Source organism: Protobothrops mucrosquamatus, unplaced genomic scaffold (genome assembly GCF_001527695.2).
Source record: "Protobothrops mucrosquamatus isolate PMUCROS unplaced genomic scaffold, P.Mucros_1.0 scaffold2878, whole genome shotgun sequence".
Classification (NCBI taxonomy): domain Eukaryota; kingdom Metazoa; phylum Chordata; class Lepidosauria; order Squamata; family Viperidae; genus Protobothrops; species Protobothrops mucrosquamatus.
This window is the reverse complement of record NW_015388906.1, coordinates 99955-127557: the sequence shown is the minus strand read 5'-3', so window position 1 is coordinate 127557 and position 27603 is coordinate 99955. Positions and strand designations below refer to the sequence as shown.

At 40.6% G+C, this 27603-nt stretch overlaps 1 protein-coding gene across 1 annotated transcript; it reads left to right on the top strand.

Moving 5' to 3' along the window:
- The first annotated feature begins 29 nt into the window (after positions 1-29).
- Positions 30-27047, top strand: ACOX2 (acyl-CoA oxidase 2). Its single transcript, XM_029286102.1, has 15 exons — positions 30-87; positions 608-784; positions 2488-2650; positions 3615-3766; positions 6759-6866; positions 7757-7876; positions 8219-8334; positions 9999-10171; positions 12326-12488; positions 15357-15547; positions 17263-17424; positions 19596-19701; positions 21621-21838; positions 25496-25628; positions 26944-27047. The coding sequence occupies exons 1-15, from the start codon at positions 30-32 to the stop codon at positions 27004-27006; spliced, it is 2103 nt and encodes a 700-aa protein (XP_029141935.1). The 3' UTR covers positions 27007-27047.
- The last annotated feature ends 556 nt before the right edge of the window (positions 27048-27603 follow it).

The window sequence follows — 27603 nt, the reverse complement described above, 5'->3', positions numbered from 1 at the left end:
AACATCAATCCGGCTCCTTGTGCACAATCATGCAACAGCTCTTCACACCTTATTTTGATGGAGAAATAAACCAGATCCTGGAGGTCTGTATCTTTTCACCCCCCCCCTTTTCCTAGCTGCCCGGTAAGGAGGAGAAGTTCAGAGGGGGCATAGGATAAGAGGCAAATTGTTACATAGTAATGGTTAGCAGACATGAAGGCAAATAAACAAAGGTTACTTTGTAGTGAATAGAGGAAGTGAAAGTAATAAACCCGCATGCATATCCCCCCTCCCCCTTGGGAGTATTGCAGGATCCAGGGAAGGGTAAGAATTGGTTTTAGATCAGAGAAGATAGATAGAAAGGAAATATAAATAGATTCTGACACCAGGATTTAAGGAGAATATAATCAAGTCAAATAGACTCTTGCACTGACAGCACACTCTACAGAATGATTGTTCAGAATAAATCCCACTGTGTTTGAAATTGGTTATACCCAGCAGGAAAGTATAGATAAAATTGTTTTGACACTCTCCTAGACCCTCTTTTCTATACTCAAAATTGTTGGTTAATTACATATTTCTATGAGATCTTAGAATCTAGATAACTAATTTTGGATGCTTTTCACAGGTTCTAAAGTATTCAGAATGGAAGCAAAGAAAGCAAATATATTTTCTCCAAATTCTCCCGGACAAAATGTGAACCCTGATCTCGACATTGAACGAAAAAATATCTCTTTCTCCATTGAGCACCTTACTAATATACTGGATGGTGGATCAAACAAAACCAAGCTTCGGAGGGAAGTTGGTTAGTAGATAACTCAAAAGAATTCATGACAAATTAATTTTATTTATTTATTTTTTATTTGACTCCTACACCTCTGTGCCTCTCTGTATCCTATGTCTTTCTTTCTCTCTATCCTATGGACATCTTCCATCATTGCAATACTGCATATGTTTGTATGTTTGTTTGTTTGTTTGTTTGTTTGTTTGGATGTTTGGATGTTTGTTTTAAGACTGGAGTTATCTCTTTGATTTTAAGTTATAGCAGCCAAAAGAAGCAGCAAACATTAAAACCAGGCTAACTACATTCTATGTAGTCTTTGGAACTTAGTTTATGAAATTATCAGTTTTAAAAGAGGAAAAAGTAAGTCCCTTGATCAAGGAGAAAAACACACACAAAAAAGTATGCATCTAGGATTTGGAAGGAAACCATATCTTGATTAGAGTTGAGGGAAGAATTTTTATGTTCTGAAAAGTTTCTGTTGCTGAAAATAAAAACGTGTGGTTCAGCATTGGAAAATGCTTTCGTCACTTGATGAAAAATCCTGAAAACTTGTGTAACTTTGCAGTATAGTAATTGGCTTGGCTCTCATATATTATTGTAATTTATTTTTCAGTGAGACAGGTTACTGTAATAACTTGGTAAATTATTCTTTAGTAAACCACTGCAACTATTTTAAAAATAAATTAAGCCAATCTTTTTGACATATCACTCAAATTAAACAATATTCATTTTTAGAGAATTGTATATATTGAAGTTAGAGCTCACAGAGTACATTACAGTAGAGGTCTCCAAGTTTAGCAACTTTAAGATTTGTGGAGAATTCTGGGAGTTGAAGTCCACAAGTCTTAAAGTTGCCAAGGATGGAGACCCCTGCATTACTCTTCCCCCACCCGCCACCTCTCTCTGTGGGTTTTTTTTTGGGGGGGGGTAACTCTGAGTCAGTTTTGACTCCTGGCAACTGTCTGGACCAGGGGTAGGCAACCTTGGCTCTTTTATGACTCGTGGACTTCAACTCCCAGAATTCCTGAGCCAGCCATGCTGAGGGAAAAGGGAGAGGTTTCCATGCTGAGCCATGCTAGCTCAGGAATTCTGGGAGTTGAAGTCCACGAGTCATAAAAGAGCCAAGGTTGCCTACCCCTGGCTCTGGACCAATTCCTGCAGTTTACTTGGCAAGATTTCTGGCAATAGTTTGCCCTCACATTCTTACTAGCACTGAAAAAGAGTGACTGGCCCAAGGTCACCCAGCTAGCTTCAGCCTCAGTCAGGACGAGAACTCAAGATCTCCAACTTTCTAGCCTTGATGCCTCAACCATTACACCCAACAGGCTCTCATTAAAGTCAGAGATAATATAACAATGTTTAGATGTAGTTTATATCTTCTTCACTGCTTACTTTTGGCATTAAGTGGTGCATACAAACTAAACTTGACCAAATTGTATGTTTCATCTTGTTGTGATTTCTTTGTCTTCCCATCGGGTTTTTTTTCCCCATTCAAAAGTACTTATTGATCAACATACAACCATTGTTTGTAGAGGCATATATTTTGGAAGTTAGCAGCTAAATGTTCCTCCAGTTTAAAATTGCAGAAACAACTAGAAGTTCCTACAGTCATTTGCAAGGCTCCTGGGAATTCTTTATGGCAGAATCGGAGGGGGATAACTGAAGGTGTTGTCATGCTCTTCCTATGTCATCATGTGTTAAAAGAATGCTTATGTATTCAACAGAGGCTGTGCTCGAGGCTGATCCAGAGTTTAGCCATGAAAACCGGTATTTCCAGAGCCAAAATGAAAGATATGAAACTGCTATCAGAAAATCTGTTTACCTCTCCCAAAAGATGGCTAAAATGGGATGGACTGCAAATAGCCCAGAACAGTACTGCTGCTTTAAGTATGTAATTTTAATTCTGTAGTATTTTTTTTTCTAAATCACTGAGTTCAGAAACACATTGTATTCCTTAACAGATTTGGACTGCTGCAATTGTAACATGTTAGAAGCCACGTGACCTACTGAAAGCACTAGGGTAGGGGTAGTCAACCTTGGCTCTTTTATGACTCGTGGACTTCAACTCCCAGAATTCCTGAGCCAGCCATGGCTCAGGAATTCTGGGAGTTGAAGTCCACGAGTCATAAAAGAGCCAAAGTTGCCTACCCCTGCACTAGGGCTTACATGCCTAGGATAGCAATGTAAACTTAATTACATTACTGGAAGCAATTAGGTATTAATTTTGCTTTTTGTTCTGAATATTATCTTGGAGGCTGTGTGCAGGGATAATGAGAGGGGCAGATGCTATTTTCGAAAAGGGTTAACAATAGGATTCAAATATTAGTTCTGCTTTAACACAAGACAATTAGCATGTAGACAGCAAGTCTGGCTCTTAACTGACAGAGTCTTATGATTGTTTTTTCAACAATTCCAAATACTTTACCTCAATACATTACACCCCTTTCCCCTAGATAGTTCATAAGGTCATATGTTGAACATAGTCCCTTAAATACATTGGTGGCCTTTTCGCCTGTTCCGAACGCCTCAAAACTGCTGGAGGCCCCTGGTCTGTCAGCTCGCCTGCCAGGCTTGGAAGACCAGGGCTATGGGACCCATCCATCACTGGTAGACTCGAGTCTCTGTGGCTGGGCTGTCCTGATATTAACAAGATTTATCAAGTGGTTTGGGTTATGATTTTTAGAAAGGAGAAAACAACATCTAGAAATAGATCTCATTTATGGAGCCTAAACAAAATTGCTCCACTGAACTTTTAAACATCTGCCCTCTCACTGTCTACTTATGAATTGTATATTGAATACATGTTTGTGAGTCACTGTTAGGGGATATAATGGCAACTGTGTTTTTGCAGGTTTCTTTCTGAAGATTTGGCATTTAACCTACACATAGTCTTTATAAAGAGCATTTTGGCTTTAGGCACTGATGAACAGATCAACAAATGGATTCCTTTAGCAAATAAGAATTTCATCATAGGGACCTACGCCCAGACTGAATTGGGACATGGTAAGCATTGTTATCCAGATCCCTGATTTCGTAAACTCTAATGCCAAAGATTCATCAAGTGCCATTACTTGACATGAATTGTTTTGCAACACACACATATCCTTCTCTCAACATCCAGGAAGGCTGAAAGAAGCAGGATTTTTTTCAATAGGACTTCTCGTCACTTAAACACGTCCTCTCGTCGTCTCCTTGGCTTTCCAAATCATCTCCACGTTCAGATCTGTCTCCAACTTTCTTCTCCAACCACTTTCTCCAATATTCTCTAATATTCCACAGCGTATTCACTCCTTCTCCGTTTCTCCTAAATCGCCATTTTCTCTTCCTTCCCAGCTGCTTGCTTATCGATCTTCTCCCTTCGCTTCTCTCGTCCCACCGACTCCACCAACTCTGCTTTCGCCGCTGTCTCTCAATCTCTTCTTCCTTAATCCTCCATTGTCTTCCTCGTACTTGCGCTAAAACATTTACCACAAGGTCTTTCCTTCCTTTATGTCTCCCTCCTGTTAAGCCTCTGGTTGTTAAATCTGCCAACTCACAGCTCTTCCCGCCGGATCGCCGCTTACATTGAGGATTCCCTCACCAGTTGAGCTTCTTTTCAACACTCACACTAACAGACAAGTAGATCTTTTTAGACTTTTCTATTATTCCTTAAAGATATTTTGAACTATTTTAACTCACTCATTAACACAGTCTGTTAAGTTTCTCTTTGCTTCCGCATCCTCTGTGGTTTGTCAGGGCCTCAGATCCACCATCTGTTGATGGCAGATATTTCCACGCTGGATTTAGGGGGTTTCCTTTGTCGTAGCGGGTGATCGCCTCTCACCTTGCTACTCTTCCAGTTTCACCCTTTCTCATGCGTAGCCCTCCAGGCTCTCTACGCCCCCAAAGGGTCTCCAATCGTAGAAAGATCAGAGTTAGGGGACAGACTGTCCTCTTGCCTCCGCACCGCCTTAATGTCACCACTGGAAGTCTCAATAGGACTTCTATTGGGTCCTACTGAATAGCAAGAGGACAGGAGAAAGTGCTCCATTTTTGTGGCATCTTCAGCTGAGTGCTTTTTCTTGTTTTCACATACACAACAAGGTTGACCTAAATGCAAATCAAATGCTCTAATATCTAAGTTGTTTACTGAAATTTTGTGGAAGAGACTCTAAGCATAATGCTTAGTGGTTCTGTAATGGAAAGTAGGAGAGTAGCAGCCAAATAAATTATTTGATCCACACATCTTAATGTTACCAAGGTTTTACTGAAAGTGTTAAAGATGGACTTGGAGCTGGGATCCATTTCCTTGGGCTGAGTAAACTTTTAAGAATAATAGCAACAATTTCACCCCATCATCCCTATCACATTTCATCCATTCCTGACTTGGAGGATGCTGTAAAATTTGTTTTTGCATATTTTCAGCATGCAGTACTTCCATCTGTCAAGGTAAATCTGTTTCTCAAGAGGGCCTACTGGTTAGTGCTTGTGATATCACATTTATGCTATATAGTCTTCACTGCAAATTTTGCCCCAGGTTTTTATATTATTATTTAAATGTTATATAGCAGACAATATAGATGCAGATATCTGGCTGTGTGCACTGTTTTAATTTTTTTTGTTTTAAATGAAGCAGAAATGTATTTATGCTTGCTTAACTGATTAAACAAGTGCCGCCTTTTGTTGGGAGTAATAACTAACAGGAACAGTAATAAAGTCTATCATAGCGTGACTATTAGTAGAATGTTACCTCTCGATTAACCTTCAGTAGCTACAGAAATATCTTGATCTGATTTTTGAACCTCATTTTTTACCATTTATTTCACCAATTTAAATACAGAAACATAGAAAACTGACAGCAGAAAAAGACCTAGTGGTCCATCAAATCTGCCTTTGAGGGGTTTTTTTTTTTAGAGAAGCTCTTGTTCATATGACCATTTTTCATTGGTTTTCATTTATGATTTTCTCCATTGTTGTATGGCCACTTCTCTTGTCAAATAGTATCCCATCATCATCATCATCACCATCATCATCATTCTTCACAATCAATTGCAAAGCAAATTGCATACAGAAAAATAGTTATACAGATAGAATGTAAAGACTAAAGAAATAAATATTCATAACCTTCATTCTTCCAGCCAGTTGGCTATAAGCACTTGAGAATAACCCAGTGCTTAGATAAAGAGGCTTAGCAATTGACCAAACCAATACAAAGTCTAATGTATATATAAAGTATTTCTACATTCTGGACTCTACCACAGCAGACCTTTTGCTTAGTTAACTTTTAGTACAAAGTTCAGTTCTCTTGTCCTTTACAGTCACTGAGCAGTATGAGGCAGTGTCTATCAACAAAAAATGAGAGCAGAGTGCTTTCTCCAACTATTTATTATGTTTGGTCCCTAAGAAACCTGGGGCCTTATAATAAGTCCATCTCGATAGGCACCCAGCCTATCCACCCAGGCACCTAGGCACCCAGAATAGGTGCAGAATAATGCTGATTTTGTCATAAAGGTTCAAACTGATCTTTAGGTCAGAGCTGTGGTTAAGCTTTTAGGCAAATTCAACCAGACAGTGATTTTATGATTTTGTATAGATGTTTTAGAAACCTCATATTTATTGGTGTGCATGTGTATGTTTTTTAACAATTAAACTAGAAGTCCAGGCGAAATGAAATTGTTACTCAATGAGTTCTTATACCGAACTCAGCTCTCATGTTAGGAAATATAGAATATGTCTAAAATATTGCAACCTTACTTTTAACTGAGATCTTTGCAGAGTTGGAATTTGCTCACAACAAGAGAAACTTTGCATAAATTTCATTCCTGAGGAAAGACCAGCTAGGGTTGCTAAATCTTGCTAGCAAATGTCTATGGGGACTCATCCAGGTCATGGTTGTCCCAAAAGTGCTTTTTCAAAAGGCAACTGAACTTTGAAAATGCACTTTTGGGACTTGTTAGCAAATATTCAATCAAGTTGTCTGGTATGCCGAAAACTCTTTTATCTTTTTGTTGCAAAGGATCTAATCTTCGGGGCTTGGAGTCCACAGCCACATTTGATGTGGCCACTCAGGAATTTATCCTAAACACGCCAAGCGTCTCTTCCATGAAATGGTGGCCAGGAGACTGTAAGTACCAAGCACACTGATGAATTGGATCAAAATGGAAGGAAATGCTAGACTCATTTCTTCTTTTGCTTCCCTCCAGCCTTTAAGATGATTTAGTGTGAAGGCTAGAACTTTCTTAGTGGAATCATTGTTCACTGAACACATTCCAAAATCAGAGAGGAGTAAGCATGATTACTCCTTTAATACCACTTTAATACACTTTATACCACCTTGGTAAGGCCACACTTGGAATACTACATCCAGTTTTGATCACCACAATGTAAAAAAGATGTTGAGACTCTAGAAAGAGTACAGAGAAGAGCAATAAAAATGATTAGGGGACTGGAGGCTAAAACATATAAGGAACGGTTGCTGGAATTGGGAATGCCTAGTCTAATGAAGAGAAGGATGAAGGGTGACATGATATCCAATATCTCAGGGGCTGCTACAAAGAAGAGGGAGTCAAGCTATTCTCCAAAGCACCTGAAGGCAGGACAAGAAGCAATGGATGGAAACTAATCAAGGAGAGAAGCAACCTAGAACTAAGGAGAAACTTCCTGACAGTTAGAACAATTAATCAGTGGAACAACCTGCCTCCAGAAGTTGTGAATGCTCCAACACTGGAAGTTTTTAAGAAAAGACTGGACAACCATTTGTCTGAAATGGTATAGGTTACCTGCCTGAGCAGGGGTTGGACTAGAAGACCTCCAAGGTCCCTTCCAACTATTATTATTGTTGTTGTTGTTGTTGTTGTTATCTGTTCAAGTCAGTTTCAAGTGTTTGTGTCTTGTCTTCTTTATGACAACTTTAACAATTAAATTGAATAGTTAGTAAGATTATATAGTAAGATCTGGATATTCTAGTTTATTTTTAACCAAATGATAACTTATTTTCTTCCCATCTTCTTGCAGTGGGCCGAACTGCAACTCATGCTGTGTTTTTTGCTCAGCTTTATCTGAAAGGACATTGTTATGGCATGCATCCATTCATCGTACAAATCCGCAGTCTCAGAGATCATTCTCCAGGTCAAGGTAATGTTTTTATGAAGCTCTTGAGAAGTGTAAGCTACGAGTCTTTCCATTCTCCGACACACTGGAAGAAGAAGAAGAAGCCACACTTAACCAAAGAATGCTAAATTTTCTTTTTGATCTCTCTAGAATCTTCCTAGATATCAATGTAAGAATAGTCTTACATTGGTCCTAGGTCTTTGTCCCTTTTCTGAAGACAGAGTCAAGATATGCTCTCCTTCAGACATCTTCACAATTTCTCCTGGATTTTTCATGGGTTTGGCCATACCACTGACTAATTCCTTGTGCAATAGAAGATTTCCATTTTATGAAATGATGTTACTCATTGCTTTTTTTATTCCTCAGGAATAACTTTAGGGGATATAGGTCCCAAAATGGGCTTTGAGAATGTTGACAATGGCTTTCTCATCCTGAAGAATGTTCGTGTTCCAAGAGAAAACATGCTGGCCAAATTCTCTCAGGTATAGACAGATAATTCTCATGTATTCAAAATCAGTACCAAAGATCATAGAATTCTGATACCTGGTTCAGATTTTTGACAGAATGTTAGTAAATCTTCCTCTCCTCTCCCCTCCCCTCCCCTCCTTGCTTTGAAAGCTGTAAAAAGTTGAGCCCTGCATACCCTACCTACTATTACTACTAGTATTATTGTTTGCACAATTGGCCAAATGTTTGGACTGGATGTGGCATCTTTATCCACCTATCAAGTCCTTCCCAAGGACCTGGGCTAGGCATGTGGTTGTTTGATAGTGTTAAAGGCATTGTTTCAGGAGTAAGCTGTTCCCAGCAAAGCTACCTTTTGCAATTGACTGATGGTGATCTTGTTAATGATGAAAGTGTTCAAGTAGTGCTCCAGAGGTTTTGGGATTTGCACCCAAGGTGCTTATTATTATTGGTACTATCTTTGCTTTCTCTTGCCACAGTCATTCTACTTCTACTTACAGGTCTTTGCATTTTGTTATTTTCTCCAGTTCTTTTGGAGTCAATCACCAACTAAATGTATACCACTACAGTACCACACTCAGTCTAGACCAGTGTTTCTCAACCTTGACAATTTTAAGGCATGTGGACTTCAACTTCCAGAATTCCACAGCCAGCATTACTGGCTGTGGAATTCTGGGAGTTGAAGTCCACATGCCTTAAAATTGTCAAGGTTGAGAAACACTGGTCTAGACGGCATCCTGTCAGCCCAGGAATATTTTGTGAAAGAACTAGTTTTGATTTTCTTTTTAAACATAAATTTAAAAAGAGCACTCAAATCACTCAGCTTTTGTAATGAATTTTTCTTTTTAGTGTTATTTTGGGGGAGGGTCCCAAAGGTGCTTTTTCAAAAGGCAACTGGACTTTGTTTTTCCTTGAAGACATTTCGCTTCTCCAGAACCTTCTCGGATGAGAAGCAAAACATCTTCAAGGAAAAACAAAGTCCAGTTGCCTTTCAAAAAAGCACTTTTGGGACAACCATAACCTGCATGACTGAGAATCTCCATAGACATTTGTGTGTGTGTGGGGGGGGTTACTCTCTGGCCCAAGTACATTTTGGTTCACATTAAATATACCACAGTTCACCCATAACTTTCATATAGGACAGTGGTTCTCAACCTTTTTAATGCCGCGACCCCCAACTGGTCGTAAGTCGAGGACTAAACCGGTTGTAAGTCGAGGACTAAACCGGTCGTAAGTCGAGGACTTTCCCTGCCCGGGAGCACCGCGCATGTGTGGTTCCGCCCCCTGCGCCGGCCGAGGCGTAGCTGGCAAGCGGCAGAGACAGAGCAGGCCGACCACCAGCTGGCCCAGCCCAAGGGAGGTAAGGCACCCGCCGGAAAAGGGGGAAAAATGGCGGACAGCCTTGCTTGGCGACCCCCGTGAAATGGTCAATCGACCCCAAATGGGGTCATGACCCATAGGTTGAGAACCGCTGATATAGGATGAAGAAGCAAAATTGGCCCGTATTTGCTTCTTAGCAGCAGTCTTCACTGGCAACATTGCACTTTCTTTCTCATACTCACCAAAATATGCAGGATTTAAGAATAAATTTTGTAAATTATTTTAAGTTTTTCTTAATGTCTATCAGCTCATTCCCCAGTACTTTTGCCTTTAAAATTAAAAAAAAAATCTGATCTTCCAGGTTCTACCAGATGGTCAGTATAAGAAACAAGGATCTGACAAGATCAACTATTTGACTATGATTGTGGTTCGGGTGAACATGCTTCAGGGTTCAATTATCCCCTGTCTGATGAAGGCTTGTACCATTGCTATCCGATACTCCGTGGTGCGTCGGCAATCTGAGCTAAAGCCAGGGTATGATATGAAAAGAGGGAAATGCTTCTGTCTGGAAGCTTAATTTCCCATAGATATACACACACATAATGCTATTCTCTTTTTACAATATTGTTTTCGATTTTGGGCAGGGATAAAGAATTGGTAGTATTCCGTATGTTGATGGGCTACAATTTCCAGCACCTATTCTGAACTCTGGTGTGTACATATTATACTTCTATTCAAGCATGGAAAAATTATTTTAGAAATATGTTTTGGGATTCATATACTGCACAATCTGATTTTCCCATGGATGCCATAGGCACAACTCAGCTTCCTCAACTTCGTTCTATGTTGCTACCAAAGAAATGTTTTCCACGATATATTAGCATAAATCCAGGAAATCACCTGGAGTTTATAATTTAACTGGGTTTATTCAATTCAATCAATATTGGTGGGTTCTGTTATTAGCTGATTTATATATCCAGGAAATAATTTTTGATATGATTGTTTCTGATTGAAACAAAGCAGTTATTCTTATTTTAAAACAGGTCAAAGTCAATGAGCCAGGCAACTATAAATATAATTTTCTGTCAATCATGGGAATAACAGCTTCAATTTCTTTTTAGAAAGAGATGTAGTCACTGACTGTTAAGCAACATTTGGAGAAAAATCATATGAAGTGTTAGTACCACGTTATAAGGCCTTGGTAAGACCACACCTGGAATACTCTATCCAGTTTTGGTCACCATAATATAAAAAAGATGTTGAGGCTCTGGAAAGAGTGCAGAGAAGAGCAGTTAAGATGATTAGGGGACTGGAGGCTAAAACATATGAAGAACTGTTGCAGGAATTGGATATGTCTAATCTAGTGAAAAGAAGGAATGGGGTGTCATGATAGTGTTCCTATATTTGAGGGGCTGACACAAAGAAGAGGGAGTCAACTTATTTTCCAAAGCACCAGAAAGCAAGGCAAGAAGCAATGGATGGAAACTAACCAAGAAGAGAAGCAACCTAGAACTAAGAACAAATGTATTGACAGTGAGAACAATCCATCAGTGGAACAGCTTGTCTTCAGAAGCTGTGGGTGCTCCACAATGCAACATTTGATTCTATTGCTATGGATGTATAAACTGGAAAATATACAGGTAGTCTTCAACTTACGACCACAATGGAGCCCAAAATATATGTTGCTAAGTGAGAAAATTGTTAAGTGTTAATTTTGCCCCATTTTACTACTTTTCTTGCCACATTTGTTAAGTGAACCACTGCAGTTGTTAAATTTAACATGGTGGTTAACAACGTGCTTTCCACGTTGACTTTGCTTGTCAGAAGGTCGCAAAAGAGGATCACATGACTCTGGGACACTACAACTGTCATAAATGTGAGTCAGTTGTCAAGCGTCCGAATGTAAATCACGTGACATCGGGATGCTGCGATGGTCATAAGTGTGAAAAATGGCCATTAGGTCACTATTTTCAGTGCTATTGTAAACTTCAAACGGTCACTAAACGAACTGTTGTAAGTTGAGGACTACCTGTACTGATAAAAGGCTGCTTTATCTTATTATTAATGCCTTTTGTAGCAATACCCTGTTTCAGTTCAGATTTGATTCTGCAGGACAACAGTTTGCTATTTCCATGTCTAGGAGGGGTTAGGTAAAAATACGTTTTCCTAGCTCTTATTTTGTATCAATATATCCCACACCTTTATTATACTTTGTGTGTGTGTGTGTGTGTGTGTATATATATATATATATATATAAATAACACCTTTATTATATTGATAAATAATTCAAGGCAGTGAATGTTTTAATACTCCTTTCTTCTCCTATTTTTTCCACACAACATCCTTGTGAAGTGAGTTGGGCTCAGAGTGAGTGACTGGCCCAAGTCATCCAGCTGGTTTTGCATGCCTAAGAACTAGAACTCACCGTCTCCTGGTTTCTAGCCTGGTGCCTTAACCACTACACCAAACTGGCTATCTGGGATGGGGCAAGTCTCTCGGAGGATCAAACCCATGGCCAGCATGTCTTAGAAGATGCTGAGATTTTTGTGGTTTGCACTAGCTTGGCTAATGGGGGCCAAAGGTGTAATCAAGTGAAAGCAGGAAGCTACTTCTATTGTGAAGGTACTTTGAAGATATGTGGGCAACATTGCCAGTCATTGTGGTTAAACAATATTTTCTTTTCTTCAGTGATCCAGAGGCTAAAGTTTTGGACTATCAGACTCAGCAGCAGAAGCTTTTTCCCCAGCTGGCTACTGCATATGCCTTTCACTTTGTCTGCAACTATCTGCAGGACATTTTCAACAGATGCTACATACAGACCAATGAAAGAAACTTTGACTTGCTTCCAGAGGTAATGTGAAAGAGACATAGAGCATCTTTTCATGTATTTAGAAAACCTTTGGCCCCTTTCATCAGTCAGAAAAATTATTCCTCAGATATCCCTTCAGAAAAAAATATCTCTTCGGTACAAATCACTCACAAGTCAGTTGCTGTTGAATTGGAGTGTGAGCTCTGTCCTATGTTTTGAGAATCCAAGTAAGGATGCTTGGAATATTGTATATGACTATAAAATAGAAAACCCTACATACTCCAAACTCTTATGCAGGCACTGTACTCAGACTCTGGTAGCAATTCCTGTTATTAAGAATAGGTTCAAGATAGGTGTTCTTTATAGATTTTACAGATGTCATTATATCTAAAAATGAAAATAGGGAACAGTATGTTTCTATACAGTCTGCATTTATCAAGCTTAGGCATTTACTTAATTTAGTATCATTATAATATAATAATAAAGTTGGAAGAGACCTTGGAGGTCATCTAGTTCAACCCCCTGCTTAGCCAGGAAACCCTATACCATTTTGGACAAATGGCTGTCCAGTCTCTTCTTAAAAACGTCCAGTGTTGGAGCATTCACCGCTTCTGGAGGCAGGTTGTTCCACTGGTTAATTGTTCTAACTGTCAGGAAGTTTCTCCTTAGTTCTAGATTGCTTCTCTCTTTGGTTAGTTTCCATCCATTGCTTCTTGTCCTGCCTTCAGGCGCTTTGAAGAATAGCTTGACTCCCTCTTCTTTGGGGCAGCCCCTGAGATACTGGAACACTGCTATCGTGTCCCCCCTCGTCCTTCTCTTCGTTAAACTAGACATACCCAATTCCTGCAATCGTTCCTTATATGTTTTAGCCTCCAATCCTCTAATCATCTTTGTTGCTCTTCTCTGTACTCTTTCTAGAGTCTCAACATCTTTTTTACATCGTGGTGACCAAAGCTGGATGCAATAGTCCAAGTGTGGCCTTACCAAGGCATTGTAAAGTGGTATTGATATTTCACGTGTTTAGTTCCGTATATACATACAGGTTATCACTGTAACATCTACATCAATGTTTCTCAAACTTGGCAACTTTAAGATGTTCTGGTTGTCTGGAGAATTCTGGGAGTTGAATTCCACACATCTTAAAGCTGCCAAGTTTGAGCAACACTGATTTTGAATTTTTAACTGGAATGTCATTTTTTATTATTTGCTGTACTTCGCTAATAAAATGAATTTTAAAAACAATCCAAAAGGATAGTTTCAGGGGGAATGTGATTGGAGCTTTTCCCTTGTTTAAAACAGAAGACTTTGGTTCGATAGACAGTTGTGGTTTTAAGAGATACTTGTGCATTGGCTTGCTTTACAACCACAAAACAAAGGCTTCGGACATGGTCCAAGTAATGTTAAGAGCTTTTAAATCTGTTGTCCAATATGGGTGCTGTTATTAATAGCAGTAATGCTTTTTTAATAGATGCAATATTGATTTAAGATGGTAGAGAGCTTTTTAAGGGTGTGCTTAACTCTCTCCAGTATGAATCAGTGGGATTTGGTCCAATTACTAGTAAGCATTTATTGCCTACATTTGAGTGAATAAAGTCTTTTCCAAGCTGATGTCCTCCAGATGTGTGAGTTATTCCAATAGGAGGTTCTCAGACTTACTATGCAAGACTTTTGAAGGCTAGATAAAACTAACCCAAGGAGGTTTTATTTATTTATACTGTACTTGTTCCCTTCCCCAAATCCCTGGTTTGAATCAACCATATGAGCTATGAATATAAAATGTAAACCCTCGTAAATGTACATTTCTGACTGAGAAAAGGTATACCAAATGAGGTGTGTTTGCTTATTCATTTATTTTTCATATTCGCTGTTGAACTATTGAAGTTATATATCAGTGGTGGCGAACCTATGGCACGTGTGCCATAGGCAGCACTCAGAGCCCTCTCTGTGGGCATGCGTGCCATGCCCCAGAGATGGCAACCATCCCTCTTCAACCAACCGCCCGCTAACTTGCCAAGGTCCCATGTGGCCGGATGCATCCCAGCATGGCTGGTTTTCCTCCCCCCCTGTCCTGTCCCTCCTGGCTCATATGCTCCCCTTTTTCCGGGCACAACCCACTGCATCGCCTCTTCAGCTGTCGGTCGGCCGGCCGGCCAGCTCAGAGGCAGCTTCTCTGAACTGCTGGCAGTGGGCTGTGGAGCCCCAGAGTGCGCCAGTCGAGGGGCTGGCAGGCTGTGGCTGCTGATGGACACTGTCGGCCCCCATGCGCTCACTGGCCTCTGTGTGCGGGGGCCAATGATGTCAGGCAGCAGCCGCCCTGGCCCCTGCCTCGCCTTGCCCTGTGACAATGGCACCTCCACCGTGCCTCGCCTCGCCTCGCCTCGCCTTGCCTCGCCTCACCTCACCCCACAGGATGAGTCTCCTGTCCACCGCCCCACCTGCCAGAGACCCCCTGGATCTCCCCCAACCTTGCCCGTCTCCCACAGGCATCCCTCCCCACGAGCAACATCGAGGTGACCACACCCACCTTGGCCACACCCACCCAGTCTGCCATGATCACCATAGCCACACCCACCCAGTGGGCCATGCCCACCTGGCACCCAGCGATAAGTGGGTTTTGGGTTGCAGTTTGGGCACTCGGTCTCTAAAAGGTTCACCATCACTGTTATATATCTTTTAAAAAATGCTTTGAATCAGTGTTTACTCCTGGTACCTTCATGGACAAATCCCTGCAGTTTTCTTGGCAAGTGACTTGTGATTGCCTCCTTCTTAAGCCTGAGAGAGAAGGACTGGCCCAAGGTCAGCCAGCTGGCTTCATGCCTAAATTACAACTCATGATCACCCAGTTCTACTCTGATGAATTCGCCACTATCTCAAACCATCTTACTCTTTTAATTTCTGCCACATTCACAGCTTCACGCCCTGGCAGCAGGCATAAAAGTGATCACTACCAACTATTGCTCAGAAGGAGTGGAGGTGTGTCGAAAGGCTTGTGGGGGACATGGCTACTCTCTTCTCAGTGGCTTGCCTTCCCTTTATATGAAAGTGATCCCGTCTTGTACTTACGAGGGAGAAAATACTGTTCTTCTGCTGCAAACAGCCAGGTAACTTCAGTGGAAAAAATTTTATCTTTCAAGCCTTGTGTCAACGCTGCAAATACTGTATATTCTTGCTTTGACAATGTGCAGAACTGTCTGGTATTTATATAGTTAAACCAGCAACCAGGAAAGAGGGAGGAGCATAAGGATAGCCCCGGAGAAAGAAACCGGAAGTAAATCACATCTTCCAAGTTGATTGGAAGATGTGAACCATGACCCTACAATAAGGGAGTGGAAATGTTTGGAATGTTATCCATACGGAAGAGAAGCAGATCTAAGCATTCCTCCATGTTGTGCTGACGTATCTGTAACATTAATAAATGCTTTTAGGAGAAAATATGCCTGAAAGTCCTTTTTAGTGTTTCGTTAATCAGACGTATGACACCTTGCTAGAAACATCTAGAGATTTCAGAAGCTTTTCCAGAATACCTTTTACAAGCACTTCTACAGCTTTTTTCTAAAACGAGTGGTCTTTAGCAATCAAAGTTTTTATTGTCCAGCACTTCCATATTATGAAAGGGATTCCAAAATGCTGCAGGGAAAATTTTTCACGTTGGCTCCAGCTATCTTATGAAACAGAATATCCAAGAATATTCCAACTTCTTAGGAGACAAAGCTGCAAGAATACTTGAATTACAGCTTTTGTGAGAAAAGGAAAAAAATTGGCTGGACTGAGTGTCTCCCCCAGGTTCCAGAAAATAATACTTTTTTCCTTTCTTTTTATTGTTGTGGTTATCTTTAAAGCAGGGCTTTTCAACCAGTGGTATGGGTACCACCTGTGGTACATAGGCACCTGGCAGGTGGTACGCGACCATCCCAGAAAAGTAGTAACGGGGGAGGGGAATGAACTGAACCGGTGGCAGCACCGCACAAGCCTGAGCAAGAGATGGCTGGAGCTGCAGGGCTGTCAGGGCTCCGCGGAAGTGCCAGGATCAGCGCCAGGCTCCAGCTGGAGCTCAGCACTGATCCTGGCGCTTCTGCTGAGCCCAGAAGAAGCACCGATCAGCTGGAATGTTGCAGCATCTCCAGGGTCTTGTGATTTACATTCAGATGCTTGGCAACTGATTCATATTTATGATGGTCACAGTGTCCCAGGGTCTTGTGAAGTGACCAAAACCTGCTGCAACCACCCAGCAGACGGGGGAAATAAAAACCAAACACCCCCCCACCCCACCCCCGCTGCCAATCCTCAACAGAAATGCTCACAACAATGAAAACCTCAAGACAGGAGGAAGAGCGCTGCCGGGCGGGCAGGCAGGTGTCTTGCTCAGCTGTGGCTTGGGGGGGCACTTTTTCAGTGCCATTGTAACTTCGAACAGTCACTAAACGAACTGTTGTAAGTCGAGGACTACCTGTACTTTATCACTTTTTTCCTTTTTTTGGGGGGGTCATCAGGTTTTTGACACCTTGCTAGGCGACTGGTAGTACTCGGATGTTGCCATATCCTAAAAGTGGTACAATGGGTGAAAAGGTTGAAAAGCCCTGCTTTAAAGGGACAGGGTTGAACTAAGGAGTTAAGGAAATGTAGTAGTGTGGCATTCATAAGGAAACAGGGCAAATAGTGTAAGCACAGATTACCTACATAGTAAAGATCTTTTCTGTATTCTGATGTCCTAAAGTTATCTTTTTTGCATGCCTATTGTTTATCTCTGAAAATAATTGTCACGATTCAAATAATCTTAGGATGTGTCTTGGTTTTCGTTTTTCTTCTTTATGTTTAGATTTCTTATAAAATGCTATGGAATGGCACAAAATGGCCAGCCACTTCCTTCATCAGTTGCCTACTTTTCTTCGGTGAATTTTGGAAAATGTCAAGCCCGGGAAAAAAGGGATTTCCTAAATCCTGATATTTACACAGATGCCTATAAGTATCGAGCCTTCAGGTTGGTATAAAGCAGGGGTAGGCAACCTCGGCTCTTTGATGACTCATGGACTTCAACTCCCAGAATTCCTGAGTCAGCTATGCTGAGGTTGCCTACCCCTGGTATAAAGAAACTGGAATAGAATTTGATATACAGATAGTCTTTGACTTACAACCGCAACGGAGATCAGAATTTCTATTGCTAAGTGAATTCCACCACATTTTATGAGTTTTTTACATAGTCTTTAAGCAAGTCACTGCAATTGTTAAGTGAATCATGCAGTCATTAAGCAAATTTGCCTTCCCCCATTGACTTTTCCTGTCAGAAGTCGGCTGGGGAAAGTCGCAAATGGCGCAGCTATTGTGCAACTGTTGTAAATACATTCCAGATAACAAGACCTGAATTTTGATAACATAATCTTAGGGATAGTGTGATGCTTGGTCTGTGCAAGAACCAGTTATAAGACACTTTTTAAGTGCTGTTGTAACTTCAAACTGTCACTAAGCGAATGTTGTTAGTCGAGGACTACATGTATTACATCCCAATCCATAGGTTGGATGGTAAAAGATCAGAGAAAATTAAAGACGAGGCAGAAGACTTTGCCCTAAGGTCTTATGTCTTAGTAGAAGCTTCTTCCCAGAATTCATATGTTTTTCAGTTGGTTCCCCTAATTCTCAGGATTAAACAAGTTGATCGTACGAATATAACAATAGCAGGAGAAAATCTGTGTTCCTACTAAAAGTTGACACCAACTAATGGCACATAATCACTAAAAAAAATTAACACTCATTATTCAGTCCTGCACAGATGAAGGAAGTTCTTCATCTCCAAAGGAAGAATAAATAGGGGGAGGGATTCAAAAATAGAAATCTTGTGTAAAATTCAGTTTCCTACCTTGTCCATTTAAGGATGCCAACTGCAGCTAAAACCGCACTGAAGATATTGCATGCATGCTTCTGTCCATTGTCCCATTCAAGTCAAATGTTAACTACTGACTAAAAAGAACTCCTTGTAAATTAAGATCTCCCTTTATAAAATTAAGTGATTTACCCCATCACTCATCACTTTACCTCATAAACAAGAATGCACACAAATTCTCATGGTCATGCATGCAGTTTCCTCTCTCCTAATAAAACTGCAAAAACAAAAACAAAATAGAGATGGGATGAGGGACAGGTATGGTACAGTAGGGAGAGGGAACTGGATGGAAGGCGAGGAGGAGGAGGAGGAGATGATGATGATGATGATGATGATGATGATGATGATGATGATGATGATGATGATGATGATGATGATGATGATACTTTTAGCAAACAGATTCCATGCAGGCCTGATTTCCTAGCCAAGTAAATGGAATCAAAGACTCAAGATTTATTTATTTTTTAATAATTTTTATTATTTAAACCGACAAACAAAACAAAACAAAACATAGTACACATATATACACAATATATATTTTAACATCAACTTCGTAACAGTAATCTTCTATTTATTTACATTTTCCCCCTTATTCTTCTTTAGAGTATTTATCCTTATTGCCCCATTATTTCAGACTCAAGATTTTTTAGCAGGACTGTTTACAGTCACTTTCATCTTCTGCTGATTCTGCTGATTCTTGTTTCTAGCAATCTCTGTTTTCAAAATGATGCTCCTGTCTCATTCATAAATAATTGGTTTGAAGAGGATTCTGTTTAACTTATTTTCCGGGAAGGCCGCTGGATAAAATATTTTTAAATCCCATGACTTTGTCTTCAGGACTGTTGATGAAACACCTCAACTGATACCCATAGCATCATAATCATCTCAGCTGATTAACACTTGAACCAAATATTCACATAGTCAGAGCTTTACACAGATGGTACAGAAAAACAACCCGTATTGAAACGTAATCATTTTATAAACATCAAGTAGAACCTGAGATTTCCATGTATCATAATGGGCCTAAAGTTGCAATGTGGTCTTTGGTTGGTGTATTGAATTGTTTTTGATTTGCAATGAGAGTTATTTTATAAATCACAGTGTTCGGAAAACGCTTTTATTTGCAATTGTTCATTCCAGAATTCCACCCTCCCATGTCATTGCATGGGTCAGTCCCCATCTTCTGCCATTATTAAAGAGTATTTTTAGAAATGAGGTAATCAGTTATAAATATTAGTTGAACATGTTGACATGTCAATATTTATTCTTCTCAGGGATGTAAGAAATGTGGCAATCAAGCTTCAGCAGTTGGTTCAGGAAGGAAAAGGACAACATGAAGCCTGGAACCAGTGCACTGTGCAACTAGCCAAAGCTGCGATGGTTGGTAACTGCTTTGTGCTTTTCCCTAATCAGTTATTTTGCCAGGAACTGAGAATCCACCATTTAAATTAGGCTCAGGCAATGAAGCCAAGGAAAATGAGACCCTTCACACTTTGCAAAACCACCTTTTGTGTAGGAAGAATGGAAGGGAAAATGGCATTGACTTTTTAAGCTTTGTCAAGGTGTGCCAGGTTTTTTCCAATGTGCCATGTCTTAAACCTATTTTTAAAATGACTTTTTAAAGAAGACTAATTTTTGATGACATATTTTGGGTCAAAAATTATTTTAAAAAGTACTTTTTAAAATAATTTTGACCCAAAATATGTCATTAAAAATTAGATATATATTGGTTGAGTCAGGTTCTATGCAGTTAGTGGGCTTTGGACTTATACGTTCTACATCCTATCACTAGCATTCCCATACAATTTTTTATAATATACCTAGCATTCCATAATTCAAGTTTCATCTAGAGCAGGCATGTCAAACTCACGACGTCATGTCACGTCGCGCAACGTATCGGAGCTTTTCCGCCATTGCCGGCAATAGGGTGGGCGCGGCTCCGGTATGATGAAACCAGACCGTGGGCCGGCAGTTTGACACCCCTGATCTAGAGACACAAACATGAAGCAGGAACATGATTCAAGAGCTGAATAGCCAAAATGATTGATAAGCTTCCACTGAATCCTGATTTACTGATTTCTGAAGCTGACAATCCTGAAGCACAGGCTTAGCTGGAGTAGCATTGTCATATTCTAGGTCAAAGTCAGACTGTGAATCATGACTTATAACAATTGTCAAATTTGGGGGGGGGGGGCAGCAGGATTAGAAGAATAGAGTCCTAGCTTACAGTAAGCAGCTGTTGGTGCTAGCTGTTTCCTGCATGGTCCACCAATTAGTTCTGTCTTAAGTTTTCTGTTGACTTTCCTTTTTTGTAGTGATCTCTCAGGCCATTCATTTGGATCTGTTGTATCTTCTCTGAGGAATTAGGTCAGACATGTCAAACTCGGGACAGTTTTGCCATTGCCGGCAATGGGGTGGGCGAGGCTTCCGCGTGACGTGTCCGGCAAAATTGACACCTCTGAATTAGGTGAATGTAAATTCAAAATGGTGGACACAATTACTTAGATTAATGCTGCTCAATAAGCCCTACTACTAAAAACATGGGGATTTGTCTAGAGACATCCACTTCCAACCTCAAATTAACCACATATGAAGGAAGAGTATACCAGTTTGGAGAAACATGCCTTTCAGATGTAGATCCCAGATATGTGAAAAACTTTCCAGACAAATTTTCTGATCCCAGTTCCTGAAATCACTTTGAGCAGCTATTGCAGATATTGAAATAGAAACCTGTAAGGACCTACCTCAGCTAAGCCACCCAAGAAAGCAGAACTCTTGAAACAGACATTGTCTCAAAAGGAACTTTTATTAGGGGCTAGTGACAGCAGGGAATCAAGGCAAGGTCTGAGAGAAAAACCCGCGAAGCAGTATATTAAAAGCAACATTCAATACTCCTACCCCCAGAGTCCCAGTGTTCATTTGAATCCACAGGTGGCATCGTGTTTTGATAAGTGGTCTTTTCCAAGGGCTCCTCAAGGTCTTTCTCACTTTCGATTTCTTCTGGCTTCAAGCATAAACTGTCTCTCAGATAAGGGCATCCTGCAGATAGTGCAAAGCCATCCCAAAAGCTCCCCCCTCCCAACAGAATGGCAGGCCACAAAGGAAGGCTATAGGAAAGTAGAAAATAGGCATAGGGTTAAAATGCATTTCTTTGGGGACCTGACAAAACCCTACTATGTAGAAGTAGAACCTTTCCAATGAATCTCTTTCCAACCGTCTTTGACAGACAAACTTTTAATATACGTGCAAGTTTATGGTACAAAGATCTGGGATATGACTCTCTCTGTTAACTTTTTCAGGCTCATAGCCATTACATCGTGGTACAAAAATTTACTGAAGAGTTGGGGAAACATGCAAAAGGATCTGCTATCCAGAGGGTCCTCAAAAATCTCTGTGACCTCTTTGCACTACATGGGATTTTCTCTAATGCAGGAGATTTTATGCAGGATGCGTATTTTTCTACAGAGCAAATTGACCGGGTGACTGAAACCTACCTGGACCTCTTGGCAGTCATTCGGTGAGGTGATTTTCTTCTTCACAAAAATGCATTTAATTCCATATTTGGGTGGTGCTCTTGCAAATCTTAACAAACTGCTTAATCTTTGGATGAACAAAAAGGGAGGCTGCCACATTTCAGGGATCCTTCGAGAAGCACTGACATCGTTTTCATATTCTCCATAAGACTGCTTTGCACCTGCTTCTCTATAAAGATTAACCGTATAATGTGCTGTGGCCTAGTAACAGTGACATTTCTGTGGGCACCGAACTCCCTTCTGTGTGAATGAGTGAATATGAAAATGGAGTTAATGTTTACTCGCCATGTCTGAGCAAAAGCCAGTTTGCCCAAGAAGTGTCTATTTTTATATATTTTAATTGTATCCTGCCTTTATTGTTTTTATAAATAGTTCAAGGTGGTGAATATACTTACTGTAATACTCCTTCCCTTTCCAATTTTCCCCACAACAATCCTTGTGGTTGGGATGGGCTGAGAGAGAGTTACTGGCCCAGGGTCACTAGCTGGCTTCCATGCCTAAGGTGGGACTAGAGCAGGGCTTTTCAACCAGTGGTATGGGTACCACCTGTGGTACATTGATACCTGGCAGGTGGTACGAGACCATCCTAGAAAAGTGGTAGCGGGGGAGGGGAATGCGGTGGCAGCACCACACAAGCCTGAGTGAGAGATGGCTGGAGCTGCAGGGCTATCAGGGCTCAGTGGAAGCGCCAAGATCAGCGCCAGGCTCCAGAAGAAGCGCCGATCAGCTGGAATGTTGCAGCATCTCCAGGGTCTTGTGATTTACATTCAGATGCTTGGCAACTGATTTATATTTATGACGGTCACAGTGTCCCAGGGTCTTGTGAAGTGACCAAAACCTGCTGCAACCACCCAGCAAACAGGGAGGAATAAAAATCAAACACCCCCCACCCCACCCCCACTGCCAATACTCAACAGAAATGCTCACAACAATGAAAACCTCGGACAGGAGGAAGAGCGTCACCGGGCAGGCAGGCGTCTTGCTCGGCTGTGGCTTGGGGGGCACTTTTTTCAGTGCCATTGTAACTTCGAACAGTCACTAAGCGAACTGTTGTAAGTCGAAAGCTACCTATACTTTATCACTTTTTTCCTTTTTTTTTGGTCAAGTTTTTGACACCTTGCTAGGCGACTGGTGGTACTTGGATGTTGCCATATCCTAAAAGTGGTACAATGGGTGAAAAGGTTGAAAACCCTGGACTAGAGCACACTGTCTCTGGTTTCTAGCCTGATGCCTTAACCACTAAATCAAACTGGTCTATACCACAATCACTGAGGAACACACTAGGTTCACTCTATATCAGCCTCTTCAAACTTCTGGTTGACTTCGTCATTGAATTTCCTCATGGGAAGCTGGCAGTGAGTGTTGGAAATCTTCCTTCCGTCCTTCCCATCCTCCTCTTTCCTTCCTTCTTCCCTCCCTCCTTTTCTCCTTCCCTTTTCCTTCTTTCCTTCCCTCCCTGTTCCTTCCTTTTCTTCCCTCCCTCCTCTATCCTTCCTTATCTGAACAGAAAAAGAGAAAACTAACTTTCTTCCTTCCCTCTTCTCTCTCTCTCTCCCCCCCCCCAATTAGGCTGCTGCTGGGTGAGGGAGTGACAGATTACGTAAATAGATGGGAAACTGTCACAGAACATTAAAAAAAAGGGATCACATGATCACAGCAGCAGCCCAGCAATGCTGAAGCAGTCACAACTTCCCCAAATTTCATTCCCTCAGGAATAATGAGTCCTGGCATTCTATAAGTTAACCCATTTGAGGTACTGTGCCTTTGTTGACCGAGTTTTGCCCTATGATGCAATCTTTTGCCCAGTTAAAGGTTACAGACAGAAGTGTTTTAGCAGTACATAAATCTTGTTTGACACAGTGAAAATGAATTGGACAAGCAACATCTGTTTGGCAGAGGATAAGACATGTTGATTTTTACAAAGAGCAAAAATGCAGCCTCCATCTAATATGCTTGACTTATCATAAACAGGACCATAGACTACTTTTTCCATTTTGTGTTCTATTGCTACCACTGAAATGCTATCCTAATACTCCCCCAACCCACTTCTTTCCTCTGTAGAACAGGATTATGTTTCTTTTGCAGTTTGAGAATCATTCTAGTCTTTAAGATTGTAAAAAAGTTGATAGATTTTGGGAACAAACCACAGTGAATGGAGAGGCTGAGAAAAATTTCCAATGGTTATAAGAGGCCATGGCTCCAATAAGCTTCTTGCTTTATTTTCAGAGTTAAAAGAACAATAAATTATATTGCAAAACAAATGGACTGTGTATATAATGTATAAAGCTTACAGAACTGGTTGTATTGGCGGACAATTATGGTACATATTTTTTGTTTTGTTGAAATGGTATGTGTACAGTTTCAAAGAACATAATCAAAGGGCAAAGGGCAGAAAAAGGCAAAATGTAGAGGGAAATTAGAAGATTTTTTTTAGAAGTGGGTGGAAAGAGTAAAAAAGGAGCCTCCAGCAGAATGAATGGAATTAAAAATTAAAGTAGTGGTACTATTTGGGAGGTAATGGAGTTGGAGAAAGGAGTAGCTTATAAAAATGTTTGGGAATAATAATTGTTAAATAATACTTAAAAGTAGAATTGAAATTAAATCTTATAAATATTAAAAAAAACCCAAAGAAAAGATGAAATGAAGTTTGCATAAATAGGGAAAGATGACAAGAATAAATGCAAAAGTTATTGGGGGCTTAGGTTTCAAGGATGCCTGAAAAGGAAATAGACAAGATTTGGATTAAAATTTTACAAGAGGTGGCAAGAGAAAGATATGTGGCGTTACCCGTGTGGCTGGTCAGCTGGTGTGCAGACTAAATTTTTGCTCTAACCTGCCCAACACTTTTTATACCAGTGTGCAGGTCAAGGACATAGTTTATGCTGTACTATTATTAATATAATTAATGTGTTTTGTTAATTATATTACTAAATGGAAGTATTGTGAACAAAATTAACTCTTTATACTATTATTTAGCTTATGCAAATTGTTGATCAAAGTACCTTTTTTCATTCTTAACTTTCGTTAGCTTTCATGCTCAGTTAGAGATCGTTGCATCAACTTCTGAATCTCTGTTCTGCCAGATTTTGCAAACTTAAAGGGACACATGGTTCTATATAAATAAACGTCTGGAACCAAAATTACAACTTGCAGGAGCTTCAGGCCAGGGCCAATGGCAAGAGATACAGAGAGCTGTAGTTCTGCAGTATTTGGACAGCCACAGGTTGTCTCTCTAGGGTAGGGGTGTCAAACTCACAACATCATGTGACGTGTCGCAAAGTATCACAATTTTTTCTCCATTGCCGGCAATGAAGTGCCCGTGGTTTTGCCATAACACATCTGGCCTGTGGGCCGGCAGTTTGATATCCCTGCTCTAGGGACTTCTATCCCAGTGGTGATCCATCCATTCCCTGCCCATGAGTCACATCTTTCACTACTGCTTGATTTTTTAAAAACTTGTGTAAATGGATGCCTATACATTGCTGCTACCTCTGATCTGTACGTTTGGTCCTTTATGTTTTTAATCTGATTCGTTTATGTGAAAACTTCTATTGGATTTTTGGATTATATTTTGAGTACTTTATGAGGTAGAACATAACTGATAAATTGTGACTCATAAAATATTTTCCATGCTCTTGCAGGAGAGATGCTGTACCATTGGTGGATGCCTTTGACTTTTCTGATGCATGTTTAAATTCAGCCCTGGGAAGCTATGATGGCCATGCCTATCAAAGGCTTTATGAGTGGGCCAAGAAATCACCGACCAATCAGCAGGTGAGCAGAATCAGCAGAAATAGAAATGGGAAATTGTGACAGGACAGGATAGGACAGGATGCCAGCTTTACATTAAAAGGCAGTATTTAACAAGAAATGGTTGGTTTTCAGCATCAGACCAAGGCAAAATCTATTTTGTAGAGGCCATAGGGAATGGCCTTGAAGGACAAGAGGAAGAACTGCTACCAAAGCAATGGTCAGATAAGCGGGTTTGAGTCCATTCCAACAAAGTAATTTGAAAAAGCATCTCAGACACCCCCTCCCCAGTTCACACAAAGATAAAGCGAAGGAGGGGGAAAGCACACTCAGACCAGTAGGATTCTGTAACTGTTACAGTGAAAGCAGTTCCTGAGCTATATGGCATTGATTTCTCAGGCTTAAGGACTGATATTTGCAGACCACTATTTTGTTCTAGATAAGAACTTGGGTGTGTGGATGTGTGTTGTGGCCTAGCAGTTAAGATGCTAGGCCTGTTGACTGGAAGGCTGGCAGTTTGAGTGTCAACGCTGCAAATACTGTATATTCTTGCTTTGACAATATGCAGAACTGTCTGGTATTTTTATAGTTAAATCAGGCAACAGTGAAAGGGGAGGAGAATAAGGATAGGCCGGGAAAAAGAAACCGGAAGTGAATCACATCTTCCAAGTTAATTGGAAGATGTGAACCATGATCCCAAAATAGGGGAGGGAAAAATGCCTGGAATGTATGTACAACGGAAAAGAATCTCAGATCTAAGCATTCCAAGTTAACTTGGAAGATGTGATTCACTTCCGGTTTCTTTTTCCCGGGCTTTCCTTATTCTCCTCCCCTTTCACTGTTGCCTGATTTAATTATAAAAATACCAGACAGGTCTGCATATTGTCAAAGCAAGAATATACAGTATTTGCAGCGTTGACATTGAGATCCATGTGCCCAGCTCCTGCCAACCTAGCAGTTCGAAAGCATGTAAATGCAAGTAGATAAATGAGTACCACTTCAGTGGGAAAGCATTCCTTGCACCTCGGCGTATGTTCATGCTGGAGATATAACCACAGAAGCATCCTTGGAGAATGTTGGGCTCTTTGACTGTGAATTGGAAATGAGTACCGCTCCTTAGAGTCAGACACGACTGGATAGGGGAAACCTTTACTTTTTGTTAAGAACTTAGGAACTCTGATTTCACTACATTTAGTTTAACACAGTGAAAACATAAAATTGGACAGTTAGTTATGAGGCTGTAATGATAAAATCAAGCTATGGTGTTCTGCCTTGTCTTTGCCACCAACAGTCATATGCCTAATGCTTTCCCTTCCCTTTCCCTTTTGCTTTCCAACAGGATGATCGGGTCTTCAAGACATACTTAAAACCACTTTTCCAGAATGCTCTTTCCAAGCTATGAAGAGGCGTCTGGCATGGAGAAACTCTTTCCGAAAATGCCTTCCAAGCAACACTGTCGATTTTCCTTAATAAGCCCATGTGATGTAATTGTAGACTGCCTTTAAGCTGGGTAACAGCAGACTCAATTGTCCCAAAGGTGCTTTTTCCAAAAGTCAACTGGACTTTTGTTTTTGTTTTTCCCTTTGAAGACATTTTACTTCTCATCCAAGAAGCTTCTTTAGAAGTGAAATAAAGTGACCTGAAGAAGCTTCTTGGATAAGAAGCTACATGTTTTCAAAGGGGGGGGCAAGAAAGTCCAGTTGTCTTTTGGAAAAAGCACCTTTGGGACAACCATGACCTGGATGACTGGGAATCTCCATGAACAGCAGACTCCTTTTGTTATACAAAAAAGCAGGCTCTGATTCCCAAAGAGCACGTGATGGTGGGATATTCAGAAGATGGTTCCCCACCAAATAGTGATCCTGTATTCATTTTCCATTCTCTATGAAGTCAGAACCAGAAAAAAGCCATACATATTCCCCAACAGAACCTTCTCCATTCTGATATCCTTCAAATATATTAGACGGCAACTATCCACAGGGAAATTGTATTCCATGTT

Coding starts and splice junctions, on each gene's coding strand:
- ACOX2 (XM_029286102.1), top strand. CDS start 30: ATGCAACAGCTCTTCACACCTTATTTTGATGGAGAAATAAACCAGATC. Junction 3,767..6,758: donor CCAGACTGAATTGGGACATG/GTAAGCATTGTT, acceptor TTTGTTGCAAAG/GATCTAATCTTCGGGGCTTG. Junction 6,867..7,756: donor GAAATGGTGGCCAGGAGACT/GTAAGTACCAAG, acceptor ATCTTCTTGCAG/TGGGCCGAACTGCAACTCAT.